Source organism: Lytechinus variegatus, chromosome 3 (genome assembly GCF_018143015.1).
Source record: "Lytechinus variegatus isolate NC3 chromosome 3, Lvar_3.0, whole genome shotgun sequence".
NCBI classification, from domain to species: Eukaryota; Metazoa; Echinodermata; class Echinoidea; order Temnopleuroida; family Toxopneustidae; genus Lytechinus; species Lytechinus variegatus.
The window spans coordinates 11194660-11210380 of record NC_054742.1 but is presented as its reverse complement, the minus strand read 5'-3'; the positions used below and the strand labels follow the sequence as shown (position 1 = coordinate 11210380).

The 15721-nt window shown below is 36.4% G+C and overlaps 2 protein-coding genes across 3 annotated transcripts; one reads left to right on the top strand and one right to left on the bottom strand.

Moving 5' to 3' along the window:
- Positions 1 to 433: 433 nt before the first annotated feature.
- Positions 434 to 4948, top strand: LOC121410208. Of its 2 annotated transcripts, XR_005969288.1 has the most exons (5): positions 434 to 879; positions 2388 to 2555; positions 3368 to 3489; positions 3906 to 4337; positions 4639 to 4948. XR_005969288.1 is itself a non-coding variant. In XM_041602137.1 (4 exons), the coding sequence occupies exons 1-4, from the start codon at positions 799 to 801 to the stop codon at positions 4069 to 4071; spliced, it is 537 nt and encodes a 178-aa protein (XP_041458071.1). In that variant the 5' UTR covers positions 434 to 798; the 3' UTR covers positions 4072 to 4408. The 2 variants fall into 2 exon arrangements, 1 of the variants encoding a protein (XP_041458071.1); XM_041602137.1 differs by lacking the exon at positions 4639 to 4948 and having other exon boundaries at positions 3906 to 4408.
- A 5054-nt stretch (positions 4949 to 10002) lies between these two features.
- Positions 10003 to 11385, bottom strand: LOC121411963. The gene has a single exon (XM_041604874.1). The coding sequence runs from the start codon at positions 11383 to 11385 to the stop codon at positions 10003 to 10005; it is 1383 nt and encodes a 460-aa protein (XP_041460808.1).
- Between the last annotated feature and the right edge of the window lie 4336 nt (positions 11386 to 15721).

Here is a 15721-nt window from a genome sequence, read left to right as displayed (position 1 = left end):
CGAGGAGGGGGGCATCACCCTGTCTCCGTTATGAAAAGGTACGGAATTTTGGTATTCTGCATCATTATCGTGACGTTCATTTATTTTTCAGATCCTGATTTCTGAAAATTCATCGGAAAGCACGACATTTTTTCAGCTATAGCTCATTCTGATATTTCAGCGATTCTATAAAACATTTCCAATACATTTACGTGTGTATGTACATTGAGCGTAGGTATTCGTGGCAATATCATCATTCTGAGTCTATAAAGCTCATCGACATTGACTTAATATTTTCTTTCGTTTATCAAGCTATTCACCGTGCAGGTGTGAACCCGTTGGGAACTCATGAAAGCAATCTTTAAATCTTTATTCCTTCATTTAAAGAAATCAATATCCGACCCGATTCATCACAATTATCGTCATCACCTTCCGTCAGCCAATAATCGATTCCCAATGGAAATCAAACGGATGGATAATCTCTTCTGCAGCAGTTAATAGAGAATCGAATACGAACTTGAAATTACTGAACAGTTTTAGTCAAACAGCTAGTGGACGGACTACATTCTGCCAAAAGCATACATTATAAGCTGAAACTAATTTGGTCTAGACAAGGAGAGTGATATCTCCTTGGTCTAGATAAGAAGAATTAAATACGGCCCGTATAATACGGAGCTTCGCTTGAACCGACTGGATGTGACCTAAACTATTGTGATATTGAGGTTTAGATTCATGATGTAGTTTTGATAACGAAAAAGCATCAATTCATTACCTAGGAGATTTATTCAAATTTTGTATATCATCTTTCAACAATGTAAAATGACAGAGAGTGCAGCATATCCAAAGACGGGGCAATCCAACTCCAACGCAAAGACAAAGCTTCAGTTACTACTACGACAGGTAAATATACTTCAAAATTGACTATTCAATCATACAATTGCCGTTTTCTTGCGATTTCATTTTCTCTTTATTTAAATTTTCAATAACCATGCAAAAAAGTTAAAGATGTCAAAGATTCGTTGATATCGTTTATGTTAACATGGAACATTTCATACTTGCGTTGGTGCGAATTTAATTAACGATTGTGAAAATAGCTCTATGTGATTTTAGTTTTTGGTAATAAAAAAATGTTTATATCAAAATTGTCAACTAAGATCATAAAAATGATATTAAAAGAAAATAAATACCAAACTCCTACTTCTGAAATATATTGGAGATCAAGGTATGATATAAGTAAAGAAGATTTTAGTTTTATTTATGAATTGCCTTTTAAAGTTATCCCAGATACAAGAACAAGAATATTTCAATATAAAATAAATACAAGATGCCTACTAGTAAATGCAAAGTTAAAGAAAATGAAAGTTGTAGACAATGAGATGTGTTCTTTTTGTAAACAAGAACAGGAAACAATTGAACACCTACTGGTAGAATGTTCGCATGCTCGAGATTTTTGGAATGAATTTCTAAGATGGTGGCATACTAAATTTAAAAAGGAAACTATCCAAGTAAAGGATGAAGAGATTTTATTCGGAATTAAAAACAAGCAAGATGTGTTATTAAATCATTGCCTTATTGTAGCAAAGAAAACTTTATATCTGTGTAGATATATTAATATCCTTCCTTGTTTTGACTTGTTTATCAGTAAATTAAAACAAGTGTACCAAACAGAAAAATGTATTGCTTATATGGACACTGTATAGATTTGTTAAAAAATGGAATCTATTAGATTTTGGGTAATGTAGACGAACAGACCTGTATTGCTTTTCTATGTTTCTTTCTTTTCCTTTTGTTGGTTTTGTATGTATTTTTTTTATCAAAATGTAACTTATCCATACTGTACACTGTTATTTTATATTGTTATCAAACTTGTTTGTGATATGTGTATGAGATGGTTATACTTAAATAAAAACGTTAAAAAAATAACCATGCAAAATCGGCACTAAAGAAATCGAGTATCACAAGTAATGTTTTGTTTTATGAACATTTTTTTCCTTGAACCGTCTCGTTTTACTTGATATGATTTGTGTTTATCAAGATTTTGCACTTTAAAGTTTCTTTATAGTTACTGCTATTTTTGTTGTAAGCACGATTGTCGATCGGTGTTTATGATGGGGGGGGGGGGAGGGGTACCATATTGCTCTCTGTGTGAAGGCTTTCGTTTAAGGGGAGCAGTTGATTTTAATTGATCTTCTTATTATTGTTTTATATGTTTCTCCTGATTTAATTATAGGCTAACACGAGTCGGTTGAATCATCGATATACATAAAACGAAAATCAAACGAACTCTTTATCAGTGTTATAATACACAAAGAATCAAAGCGGAAAATCGTTTCGTAATATGGAGAAGATATGCCTACTGACTGATACATATTTCAATTATTTCTTCCATTTTTTTTTGGTGATACCAGATTGAGAAGGCATCTCGACTGGCTGAATTTCGAGTTGATCGAATCAAGGATCAACTTCGTCATGATCTGATTGATTTAAAAGCTAATAAACTAGCCATGAAATCACATGCAGTTAGCTTCAGGCATCTCAACTGTATGGATGAAAGTCAACAAAGAGATATGCTCAAAGTAAGATTTTTCTCATCAATCATTAAGTTAAATTTTTCAATTTAAATTCAATTTTATTTATTTCACTTCCATCAAACAAAAACAATTGTATACCAAATATAAACATAAGTATTTGTATCCGTTGCAAAGAAACAAAAATAATAGAAAAAAACACACAATTTGGGCAACACATTGGAGGTTTCAAATATTAAAGTATACTATTTTTCAATAGAAATTAAATTAAGATGGAAATGGAGGGACCCACTAAAAAGCAATGCTTGTACAATGTGGGCCCCTCAATATACCATACCATACAAGTTATACCATACAAAGAGAAATAAAAAAATTGGCTGTAAAGTATTCTGTAAGTTGCATCATGCTATCAAACCGATGTCAGTCAGCTTGCAAAGATCGATAAACATTACTTACTTGCCTACATCACATTGCTGTTCTTATATGTTTAATGCATTCAGAAAGCTAACGCAGCGTATTATCAATATCTAATTTATTGAATGATTTGTAAGATTCTGTTCATTTATTCAAGCATAATTTTGAAAATACGAAACACAATGCAGATAGTGTATGCAGGGAGGAAGGCCTGTGGTGCAGCGGATTCAAATACGATATGTACGAGTTAACGGCGCCACAAGGGACTTCAAACAATGAATGCATAGTGGAACAGAACTGCTATAATTTCTCGCATTTGCCTCTAAAACTTGCTGATTTGATAAATGAAAAGAAAAATAGCAACATCATACATGTGTATTACTCTAAGGATTCAAAATAATATGTAAGGTATGTGATCATCATCATTCGTTCTTGTTTTATTTCAGGTGGTTTCGCAACGAGGTCGTTACTACTATTCATTAAAAAGTGAGGTTAAAGTTCACATTGACAGAATGAGCTCCTACAATCCACGCCTTGAACGTGCCAAACGACTTCTTATTCCTGCAAGGTAGAATGTACAGGCTTCGTCTTTCAACAGTTAAAACAATATTAATAATATCCTCACGTAATCGAGAATAAAGCAGGAAAAAAGCGGATCGATAGTGATAGGCCTACAAATGGGACAAATTGAAGAATAAGAAAAAGGAAAACGGAAAGGAATACAAACTGGAGAGGGAGAGAGAGAGAGAGAGAAGGGGGGGGGGGCTGCACAACCGGTTCTTTTATTCAGCGTGATCATTGAAAATGATTGGTCAAAGGGATCTGTCACGTGGTCCCAAATGTATATTGTATAGGAGGATGGGATGGGATAGCGATTAATATGATACCTCGTAACTAATGTGGAAAAATCCCAATTGTTTTAATGAATAATGTATCTATAAATATTAGTTTGTTGATTTTAAGCTGTTTCTTATTTGTTCCTAGACGAGAGTCACTAGAGGCTATGGAGAGAGGAGTATTAAATCTACCCGATCTAGACGGGAGCCTTGCTATGAAACGAAACATGACGATGCTGGCTGATTTGAGTTTGGTTGAAGGAGAGCAAAGGGAATCGAATACACCAGAATGTCTTATATTTCCAAGAATATGAAAAATATAATTATACCGAGTTATTCAGAAAGAATAGGCCTCAAAATTACCAAACCTTGTCATGAGTACAGAAAGATATCTTGAAAAGAACATGTTGTCCCAAATAATCTGATACCATTTTCTGCGGATCGAAGGATAGGCCTATATACTTACTGCACGTAATATAAAAGCCAATTCATCATCATCATCATCATCATTATTATTATTATCATTATTATTAATATTATTTGTGTTTCATGAATCCAGATATCAATGCATGAATTGCATGTTGTGGCCCAGTGGATTAGTCTTCGGACTTTGAAACAGAGGGTCGTGGGTTCAAATCCCAGCCATGGCGTAATTTCCTTCAGCAAGGAATGCATCCACAGTGTGCTGCACTCGACCCAGGTGAGGTAAATGGGTACCGGCAGGAAGTTATTCCTCAAAAAGCTGTGTGCACCTGAATAGGTAGCCTAGCTTAGCCGGGTAATAACAGCAGGGCCCGCTGGGAGAACAGTTTTCGGAACTGAAGTGGCTACCCTGGGTAAATATACCTCTATTATTATTATTATTATTATTATAATTGCAGTAAAATGTATAGCAAAATATAATTTCAACTTAATTGACCTAAAAATTGTTTGATAAATATACTTTTTGTCAATTTTCACGTGCAATAAAGTTTACTGCAATTGATGTAGGAATATGGATCCATGGACATCTAGATAATTCGTTGCAGTCATGCATATTATACCATGTACAAATGAAGTAGGGGGAAACCTTCTGAAGTAGGTGGGGCGAGAGAAGTAGGGGAAAAACCTACTGAAGTAGGGGGAAACCCCGGTGTAGTGGTCCACCTGCATTCCCCATCAGTTATATATGGAGGAGAGACCTGCAGGTCATAGTGATTCAGTTCGCTTTTCGCCTCCCACACTGTAAAAATTGTTGTGTTAAAATTGACACCAATTGGTGTTAATAAAGGACCACACCCTGAGGTGTTAAAATAACACCCTAGAAATTGAACATAAAACCAAAGAGTGTAAATGTAACAACCATAGGTGTAAAACTAACACCACCAATTTAACAAGGGTGTAAAATAAATGGTGTGGTCCTCTATATGTACACCGGTTAACACCACAGTTTTTGCTGCGCAGGCACAGGTGACGCCAAATAATAATTATAATAATAATTATCATTTTGGTGAATATACATTATCAGGACGTGGAATAATTTTTCACAAAAATTGCGATTTTTAAGTGTATTTTTGTTCAGAGTCACTTGGTTTAGCCGACTTAATTTGATAAACCAAATTTATGTTTATTTCAGATCTAGCAGCCCCCCCCTGAAATACACGGTTATTGTCTACGATTTGTGATACGAAAAGTATGAATAGCTAATCGCAGTTCAGTATTAAAACCCCGAATATTGCTCCGGATTGTGATCATTACATCAAAAGCCATACTCACCTCCAACGAAATTACAAGATCCAGTGGCGATCTTGTAGGCAAGCTGTCTTTTTTTTGTTGTTGAAAGTTGCTACATCAAGTTAATGAAAGATCTTTGAGAGTTTTAACTCCACAACGCACGACGGCCACAAGAACGTAGAAAATGTATTGTCAACAATGCCCCTAACAACCAAGCACAACCAATAATTAAATATTCATTGAAAATTTGTGAATCAAAGTAGCAGTTTCATCCTGGACTCGGGGCAAACGTCATATTTGCAATTTTTGTTCCGCTCTGAAAACTAAAACGAAATTGTTGTTCGGGTTTACCAATTCGACAAAGGCCTCCAAGCTTAGTTTGACGGGCATTTTAATCTATGTTCTTGGATCCGTCGTGCTTCGCGTGGAGCGAAAACTCTCTTGTTTCGAAGTTGAGTCCGTGAGTAAAATATAGATCTTGTAAATATGTAATAGATCAAATATGTAAAAAAATAATAACAGTACTTTTTTTGAGAATGTATATAAATTTATATGAAGATGGGATTTAAATAGAGGAAGTTTGTAAAACGACCGTCAACGCGTCTGGTGTGGTAAATCGCATTAAATGGTAAACGAACGACAATGCATCTGGTATGATGTGCCGAATTGATTGCATCAATTCTTCTCCCACTTTCGTCGAAATTGCTTTTTAAAATCGTATCCTGACTAGTTTGCAGTGTGATTAATGTAGAATTCGTATAATTTGCTCATTGTCAATAATGTGGTCTCTGCAAGATCAACATAATTTTGTTTGAATTTCTACCTTTTCATTACTTATGAAATACGATTTATAATAGCGCGATCCTAAATCATTTTAGATTGGGAAGTTGGGAGAAGAAAAAAATAAAATCCATGCCAACATGATAGGCATATTTTGTTGGGGTTGGTTCTAAAGAGGATCGTAACAACCGTCAGAATGAAAATATTGCAGATGAAATGCACTTGTGTTTCCTCGAGCCCGATAGACTGTTGTGTGTATATTGCTCCTTGGAAAAAAAAACGTCCTTGAAAAACCACACCCTTTTCTCAGTTAAAAGACGATTGAAAAAGTTTGTTTTGTGTATTTGTGAAAAACAAGTTATACACGTAAAAATAAATATTAGCTAGGTGATTGCGCGTGATTATGTGTTCTGTAGATGCAAATTGTTTGTTATAACTCGTATGTACATATACATGCACTCTATTCCTTCGAGTATGATTAATAGTATACTTTCACTTGCATGTCATTAAAAATCTGTTCAAAAACTTTATAGTTGATTTTATTAGAAGATGTAACTTTGGTGCATATTGAATTATTGAACTGCATTAATTTGGATATGTACTCGTGGTATTTGACACTTCCCCCCTTTTCAAAATATCATAAATATTTTATAACAGAAGTTTGAGCTAAATAATTCAATGATTTTTACACCAACTGACTAACCTATTTCTTTGATCTGTTGAAACACGTTTGAGATAGCGAACATTTAGTGGGGGAATTCTATTATCTGAACATAATATGATTTGAAAAAAATGAACATGTCATCAAAATCGGACAAGAAATAAATTTATGACATTTCAAGGTTTTGTATTATTATTTTGTTGAAACATTTATATTCGTGTCTTCATGAATATGCACTAAGATTAACTTCTTTGGGGATTACAGTTCTTTTATTTCAAATTACATTTATTCAAATTTTGTCCCTAAAAATTGAGATAATAATAGAATTACATTTGATTTAATGCAATGAAATGATATTCATTGGTGCAATGCACACAATAATGAAAATATGAAATAATTATGATTTCATGTAATACCATAGAAAAATGAAAGTAGAAAAATAGGCACCAGCCCATCTATAATACATGATGGCATGCATACAACTGTTTAAAATTCAATAACTTTTTTTATTTGTTGTCATTGATTTTGATGAGAAATAGTGTTTTGCCGTGTGAATTTTACTATATCTTAGATATAATTTTTTTTTTTAGCCCAGAGTACCTCTTCTACTCATATTGTAACTATTCAAGTTAGGAGTTATTTCTAGTGTCAAACTTACAGAACACAATATACATGTATATATGAAAAAATATTCATAAAGTGTATTCTCTCAACGATATGGTTATAAGCTCCAGAGATCATATAACATGTAAACAAACATTTTGCAGAATAGTTACATTTTGTCCCCCACAAAATATATATAATGGCTTTTACCACTGTATTTCTTTATGCAAAAGATAATTCTTCAGTTGTGCTTTTGTAAAGAACATTACTAGTATTATGAGATGTGCTAAGAGTTCAAAGGATAGAAGATTAACATTAATATTGCTTAATCAACACCCCCAAAACAAGATTGTCAAAAGCGTGTATGAAAAATTCACCTAAATTGACCCATTTGACTTTTGAGATGAGTTTTTGCCTTTATAAGGTGTTCACTTCTGCATGACTTGAAAGAGTGGCATTATTTTTTATACAGAAGTTAGCTAATAAGTGTAGCAAAACTCCTAATAAATTAATTTGATAAAGACTGTTTTGTTGTTAGCAAGGTTTCCACTTTGGCGAGTTAACATCGCGAGTTATGGCGAGTTCTAGCGAGTTGCCAAAATGAGGCACTCGCGATAACTCGCATAAAGCTCACCATGAAACTCGGGATAACTCGCGACAACTCGGCATGACTCGGCGGAGCTCGTTCAAGCACGGGACAACTCTCCTTGAAGTCGTGAGCAGTTTCAAAATTTTTGAACATGTTCAAAAATTTTGCTAACTCGCTGTAACTCGTGCTGAACTCACCTAAACTCGTTGTATACTCGCAGTACTCGTAATAACTCGTAAGAAGCTCGAGATAAACTCACAATAACTCGTAATAACTCGCCACATCTGAGTATACGCGAGTGCGTTCCGAGTTTTCAAGAGCGAGATACGAGCATTGCGATCGTTTTACGAGTCAAGTGGAGGTGCCCACGAGATTAGCGCGACTTTAGATCGAGCACCCCGAGTTACAGCGAGTTTCGAATGAGTTTATTCCGAGTGCGTGGCAAGGGCTCAGAGGCATGCCGACCGGATGATAAATGTCCAGTGATCTATATTTTCCCCACATATAAACCCCTAAAAAAAAGTTTGGAAATCTGAGTTTGGCCATTAATTTCTCCCAACTCCAAAATTTACACATTGCATATTTAACATCATTTAAAAGGTAATTCGATTTTCTTTACAATGATACCATGCTTGTTATGATCATGTCATCACGAAAAGAGCAGGATTCAAAAGTGTTGGATGAAGTTTGAATTGAAAAGCTGCAAAACGAGCAAGTTTGGAAATCTGAGTTTGGCCATTAATTTCTCCCGACTCCAAATTTTACACAATGCATATTTGATATCTTTCAAAAGATCATTTGATTCCCTTTATGATCCCATGCTTGTTATGATCATGTCATAAAAAAGAGCAAAATTGAAGTGTTGGATGAACTTTGAAGTAAAAAGCTGCAGAACGAGCAGAAATAATCATGGAGGGTCAATACAGAACATGATTCTTTTGTCTGTGTCAATACAGATTAAAATCAATTGGCCCTGCTTTTTCATTTCATAATGTTTTCTTGTGGTTTATGTTTGTTTGTTGTGTGTTTGCTTGCGCAGAGGTATGATTGATTCCATTTGAATGTTGATGTTAAGGTGCATGAAAACAATTGCTGAGAATCTCACTCATCATCATTTTTGTGTATGCGTATTCTAACTCTAATACACACTTGAACTCATACTCGGTCTCGATCTCTACTCAATAACTAGGCATGTCTGCTTGGCTTGGAGTCACATTCACAACTAACTTTATTCTCTATACTAAACTACAATATATAATTCACTGTACATAGTTACATAATATTCTGAGGAAGGCAAAGTGATAAGGAAAGTATAAACAGATGGAGTTGAACAAGGGGTTGTTCATGGTGGGGGTAATACAGCATGGTCAATATTTACACAACTGGTCTGGGGTGGAAACATGATGATAGTGAGCTTATGAACGGAGATGGAAACAGTAGTTGAGATAATGAGGCATGAATTAATAGCATGATAAAATGACAGAATGAAAGGATGGTTTGATGAAGAATGAAATGTGTTGTATGAACACAATATCCCTCCCTTGTTTGGAATAAAACTTGTACCATCAAAAGATCCTCAAAAATTCGATCACTGGATCTCATTAACAAAATCATAAACTCATAATCAACATTATCATTATTTAATCTTTCTGGAACATATATTCTATAAATGAATTTCTGCTAGTCCTTGAGGCATTGTAATATTTGAGGGCAATAACAAGTCACATGTGAACCTAGCTTTAGCTATTAATGGAATAAGTCAAAAGAAATTAATGTTTTCAGTTCTTCTTTTTCTCTGCTTTACTACTCTATTTACAAAGTTTCACAGTTCTGTTCCGTACGTCATAATCAGTCCAGTTCCGTAATCAAGTTATCAGTCCATATTTCTCAACTTTTTTTTTAGCGCCGAATATTCCTCCTCTGAACATTCCTCCTCTTATTCCTCTTTCGTTGGACAACGGTCCATGGCTCGTGATCGTCCACCTTATCAACGTGCTGCTCCTGTGTCTGAGCACCTCCTGCTAACCGTATCAGTCCGAGCTCTGTTGATGTCTTCCGACTGAGTGCGCATCCGCTGTTGCCTCGCACTACCACAAATCGAGTCGTGGTCGACGATGACGCTGTCGACACTTTGGCTATGAATTGTCCTAGGAGCGGAAGTGGGCTGCGACTTCCATACGCGTATAATCTCGTGCGACTGGGGGTCAACCGGAGTGGTGAGCACCGGCCTCTCATCCAGCAAAAAGTACTCTCATCAATGATGTCGACTGACGATCCCGAATCAACAAGGGCATCAATCTTTGTATTGTTCACAATAATCGACCTCTTACGAAGGGCATTCCCCTCCTCTCTAACGCTAAACATCACATCATCATCCGAGTTGAAGGTCTCAATCAAATCGTCACTCGTCTTCGCTCCCAAGTTTGCACTGTCCCCAATCCCAGCAAATTCGTTGTTGGTGACATGGTTGATAGGAGCTTGTCTCGAACTCAAACTACCAGACCTTAGTTTCGAACGGCAAACACGTGCAAAATGTCCAACCCGTTTACAGACCAGACACTCACGATTTCGGGCGGGGCATCCTCGATCTCCTGGTCGATGTCCCAATATTCCACAGTTTCCGCATATATTATCATGATTGTTCACACTCTCTGATGTTTTTGGTTGCTTTACCTGCCTATCACTGCGATTAGGCTGTCTCACTGGTCCTCCTTTAATCACACATGCAGATTCCGAAGTTCTTCCCGAGGCCTCCATCACTCCAGCCTGTCGGTCTGCAGATTCAGTAGCTCTTGCTATCGATAGCAAGTCATCCAGTTTCAGGTCATCTGTCCTGAGTAGCTTCCTTCGAAGTGAGCTAGATGTACATTTATCCACAATTTGGTCACGTATATGTTCATCGGTATGTTCACCAAATGCACATGATGCTGCCAATACACGAAGTCGAGTGCAATATTCATCGACAGTCTCTCCATCACTTTGAACTGCTTGTCGAAAAGCATGTCTCTCAAATACAACATTTTTCCGGGGCTCAAAATATGTGGTCAGAGCCTTCATCGTGGTCTCATATTTAGGCTCATCCTCGTCTACCAGTGTCTCATACAACTCTTGAACATCTGGTCCAGCACAATGTAGTAGAAGGGCCCGCTTCTGACCATCTGCTGAAACTCCTGATGCTGCTAGGTAGTACTCGAATGTCCTCCATTTTGGCCATGCAATCCCTGCTCTAGACGAACTGACATCAAAGGGTGCTGGCTGCGAAGGGTCCACGCGTCGAGCCATACTTTCTCTGCCTTTTCAGGTCTTTATTCTAGTCGCCAATTTTGTGTATGCGTATTCTAACTCTAATACACACTTGAACTCATACTCGGTCTCAATCTCTACTCAATAACTAGGCATGTCTGCTTGGCTTGGAGTCACATTCACAACTAACTTTATTCTCTATACTAAACTACAATATATAATTCACTGTACATAGTTACATAATATTCTGAGGAAGGCAAAGTGATAAGGAAAGTATAAACAGATGGAGTTGAACAAGGGGTTGTTCATGGTGGGGGTAATACAGCATGGTCAATATTTACACAACTGGTCTGGGGTGGAAACATGATGATAGTGAGCTTATGAACGGAGATGGAAACAGTAGTTGAGATAATGAGGCATGAATTAATAGCATGATAAAATGACAGAATGAAAGGATGGTTTGATGAAGAATGAAATGTGTTGTATGAACACAATAATCATGGATGAAAAGAACAGTGACTTTCAATATTATGTCATTTTGCAAATTTTGAATTTTTGACCTTGCCCCACAGTTCAAAGCACTGCACCTCCATGTGAGCCAAAATCACATCATGGAAAGTATCATTTTAAAGAAAATTAAATGAACTATTCATTGATATTAATTTAACATTGATATTTACTAAAGCCGAGGCGGGATTACCGATCAAACTCAAAAGAAACCGCTTAAAAAACTCACTCATCACCACGGAAAAAGGAACAGTGACTTTCATTATTGAGTCACTTTGCAACTTAATTTTGAATTTTGACCTTGCCCCACATTTCAAGGCACTGCACCTCCATGTGAACCATAATCATATCATGTAGGGTATCATTTTAAAGAAAATTAGATGATCTAATCATTGATATTAATAACAATTGATATTTATTAAAACTGGAGGGAGGGAGTTTATTTTAAAGTGAACATTTTAACTGACCCACGCAATGTACAATTACTTTTAAAAAGGCTGTTACCACTGCATTATTACAACTTTAAACAACATGATAAGGAGAGAATTATACCTCGATCCAAAAGATCCAAGAGTTGTGGCCATTCAGGTAGGGAAACAGCGAATGAAGATGACATTCAAACAAGGGTAGAAGAAGTGCAGGAAGAGACAATTGAAACGGAAGAAAAGTTCAATGACGAGCAGAGCCAAGGTAAAAGAACAAGACACCAAACTAGACAAGGTCCAACTGGAGCGCCTCTGGCAGTCTAACCTGCATCACGCTATCCAATATAGTAGCAGTGCTGACTTTGAAAACTACTATAAACAGATAAAATAATTATTCACAAAACACCATTCATACAATGATACAATACTACGTTCACTGACAATAAATGACATTTGACCTTTATCATGTGACCTAAGACTTCAGTTGTCAGTGATACTTGATTACCCTATATCCACATTTTATAAACTGTATCTAAACTTTGAAAGTTATGACAGCAATATAGTATTAATCTCCAAAATGGTCAAAGTTCAATAACCTTAAATGACCTTTGACTTTGGTCATGTGACCTGAAACTGGCATGAGATGTTCGGTGATACTTGACTACTCTAATATCCAAGTTGATGAATCATCCATAAGCTTTCAAAGTTATGATGGTAATTCCACAAATACCCCCAACATGGCCAAAGTTCGTTGACCTTAAATGACCTTTGACCTTCGTCGTGTGACCTGAAACTCTCACAGGATGTTCAGTAATACTTGATTACTCTTATATCCAAGTTTTATGAATCAGATCTATAAACTTTCTAAGTTATGATGGTAATTCAACAGATCACACGAACATCACTGAAGTTCATTGACCTTTAACCTTGGACATGTGACCTGAAATTCGCACAGGATGTTTAGTGATACTTGATTACTCTTATGTTCAAGTTTCATGAATCAGATTCATAAACGTTCAAAGTTATAATGTTAATTTAACAAATACCCCAATTAGCCAAAGTCCATTGACATTGATCTTTGACCTTAGTCATGTGACTTGAAACTCAAGCAGGATGTTTATATTCTTTAATAACATTATGTCTACGTTTCATGAACTAGGTTTATATATTTTCTAAGTTATGATGACATTTCAAAAACTGAACCGTAGACTAGGTTAAGATTTTGCTGTTGATTCCCTCAGTAAACATGGTCTAAGTTCATTGACCGCAAATGACCTCTGACCTTGGTCTTGTGACCTGAAACTCAAGAAGGATGTTCAGTAATGCTTGATAAATCTTATGGTCAAGTTTTATGAACTAGGTCCATATACTTTCTAAGTTATGATGCCATTTAATTTCAAAAACTTAACCTTCGGTTAAGATTTGGTGTTGACGCCAACGCCGCCGGCATCCATCTTTGAGTGCCAAAAATGTGCATATCTCGTCCTTTGGTCGTATGAAACTCTTATCACTCGTAACAAAATCTTGATAACTCGTTCATAGCTCGCTTTAAGTCGTATAAAGGTCACCGCAACTCATACTAAGCTCGGCCTGACTCGTTTCGCGCTCGGTTCACTCGTACAGCGAGCGTAGTGAACTCGATGTTGAGTCTTTTGTCACTGAAGCAAATTCCAGGAAAAAATGTAAATTTCACGCGAGCTTGTGCGAGCTATGGCGAGTTAGAGCTCGCGCAGCTCGCGTATGACTCGCAACTCCAACTCGCCAAAGTGGAAACCTTGCTTAAAGCAAGGTTTCCACTTTGGCGAGTTAACATCGCGAGTTATGGCGAGTTATAGCGAGTTGCCAAAATGAGGCACTCGCGATAACTCGCATAAAGCTCACCATGAAACTCGGGATAACTCGCGACAACTCGGCATGACTCGGCGGAGCTCGTTCAAGCTCGGGACAACTCTCCTTGAAGTCGTGAGCAGTTTCAAAATTTTTGAACATGTTCAAAAATTTTGCTAACTCGTTGTAACTCGTGCTGAACTCACCTAAACTCGTTGTATACTCGCAGTACTCGTAATAACTCGTAAGAAGCTCGAGATAAACTCACAATAACTCGTAATAACTCGCCACATCTGAGTATACGCGAGTGCGTTCCGAGTTTTCAAGAGCGAGATACGAGCATTGCGATCGTTTTACGAGTCAAGTGGAGGTGCCCACGAGATAAGCGCGACTTTAGATCGAGCACCCCGAGTTACAGCGAGTTTCGTATGAGTTTATTCCGAGTTCGTGGCAAGGGCTCAGAGGCATGCCAGCTGAATGATAATTGTCCAGTGATCTATATTTTCCCAACATAATAAACCCCTCAAAAAAAGTTTGGAAATCTGAGTTTGGCCATTAATTTCTCCCAACTCCAAAATTTACACATTGCATATTTGACATCATTTAAAAGGTCATTCGATTTTCTTTACAATGATACCATGCTTGTTATGATCATGTCATCACGAAAAGAGCAGGATTCAAAGTGTTGGATGAAGTTTGAATTGAAAAGCTGCAAAACGAGCAAAAAAGTTTGGAAATCTGAGTTTGGCCATTAATTTCTCCCGACTCCAAATTTTACACAATGCATATTTGATATCTTTCAAAAGATCATTTGATTCCCTTTAAAATGATCCCATGCTTGTTATGATCATGCCATAAAAAAGAGCAAAATTGAAAAGTGTTGGATGAGGTCTGAAGTAAAAAGCTGCAAAACGAGCAGAAATAATCATGGAGGGTCAATACAGAACATGATTCTTTTGTCTGTGTCAATACAGATGAAAGTCCATTGGCCCTGCTTTTTAATTTCATAATGTTTTCTTGTGGTTTATGTTTGTTTGTTGTGTGTTTGCTTGTGCAGTGGTATGTTTGATTCCATTTGAATGTTGATGATAAGGTGCATGAAAACAATTGCTGAGAATCTCAAGCATCATCATGGATGAAAAGAACAGTGACTTTCAATATTATGTCATTTTGCAAATTTTGAATTTTGACCTTGCCCCACATTTCAAGGCACTGCACCTCCATGTGAGCCAAAATCACATCATGGAAAGTATCATTTTAAAGAAAATTAAATGAACTATTCATTGATATTTACTAAGACCGAGGCGAGATTACCGATCAAACTCAAAAGAAACCACTTAAAAACTCACTCATCACCACGGAAAAAGGAACAGTGACTTTCATTATTGTGTCACTTTGCAACTTAATTTTTGAATTTTGACCTTGCCCCACATTTCAAGGCACTGCACCTCCATGTGAACCATAATCATATCATGTAGGGAATCATTTTAAAGAAAATTAGATGATCTAATCATTGATATTAATAACAATTGATATTTATTGAAACCGCGAGGAGGGAGTTTATTTTAAAGTGAACATTTTAACTGACCCACGCAATGTTCACTTACTTTTAAAAA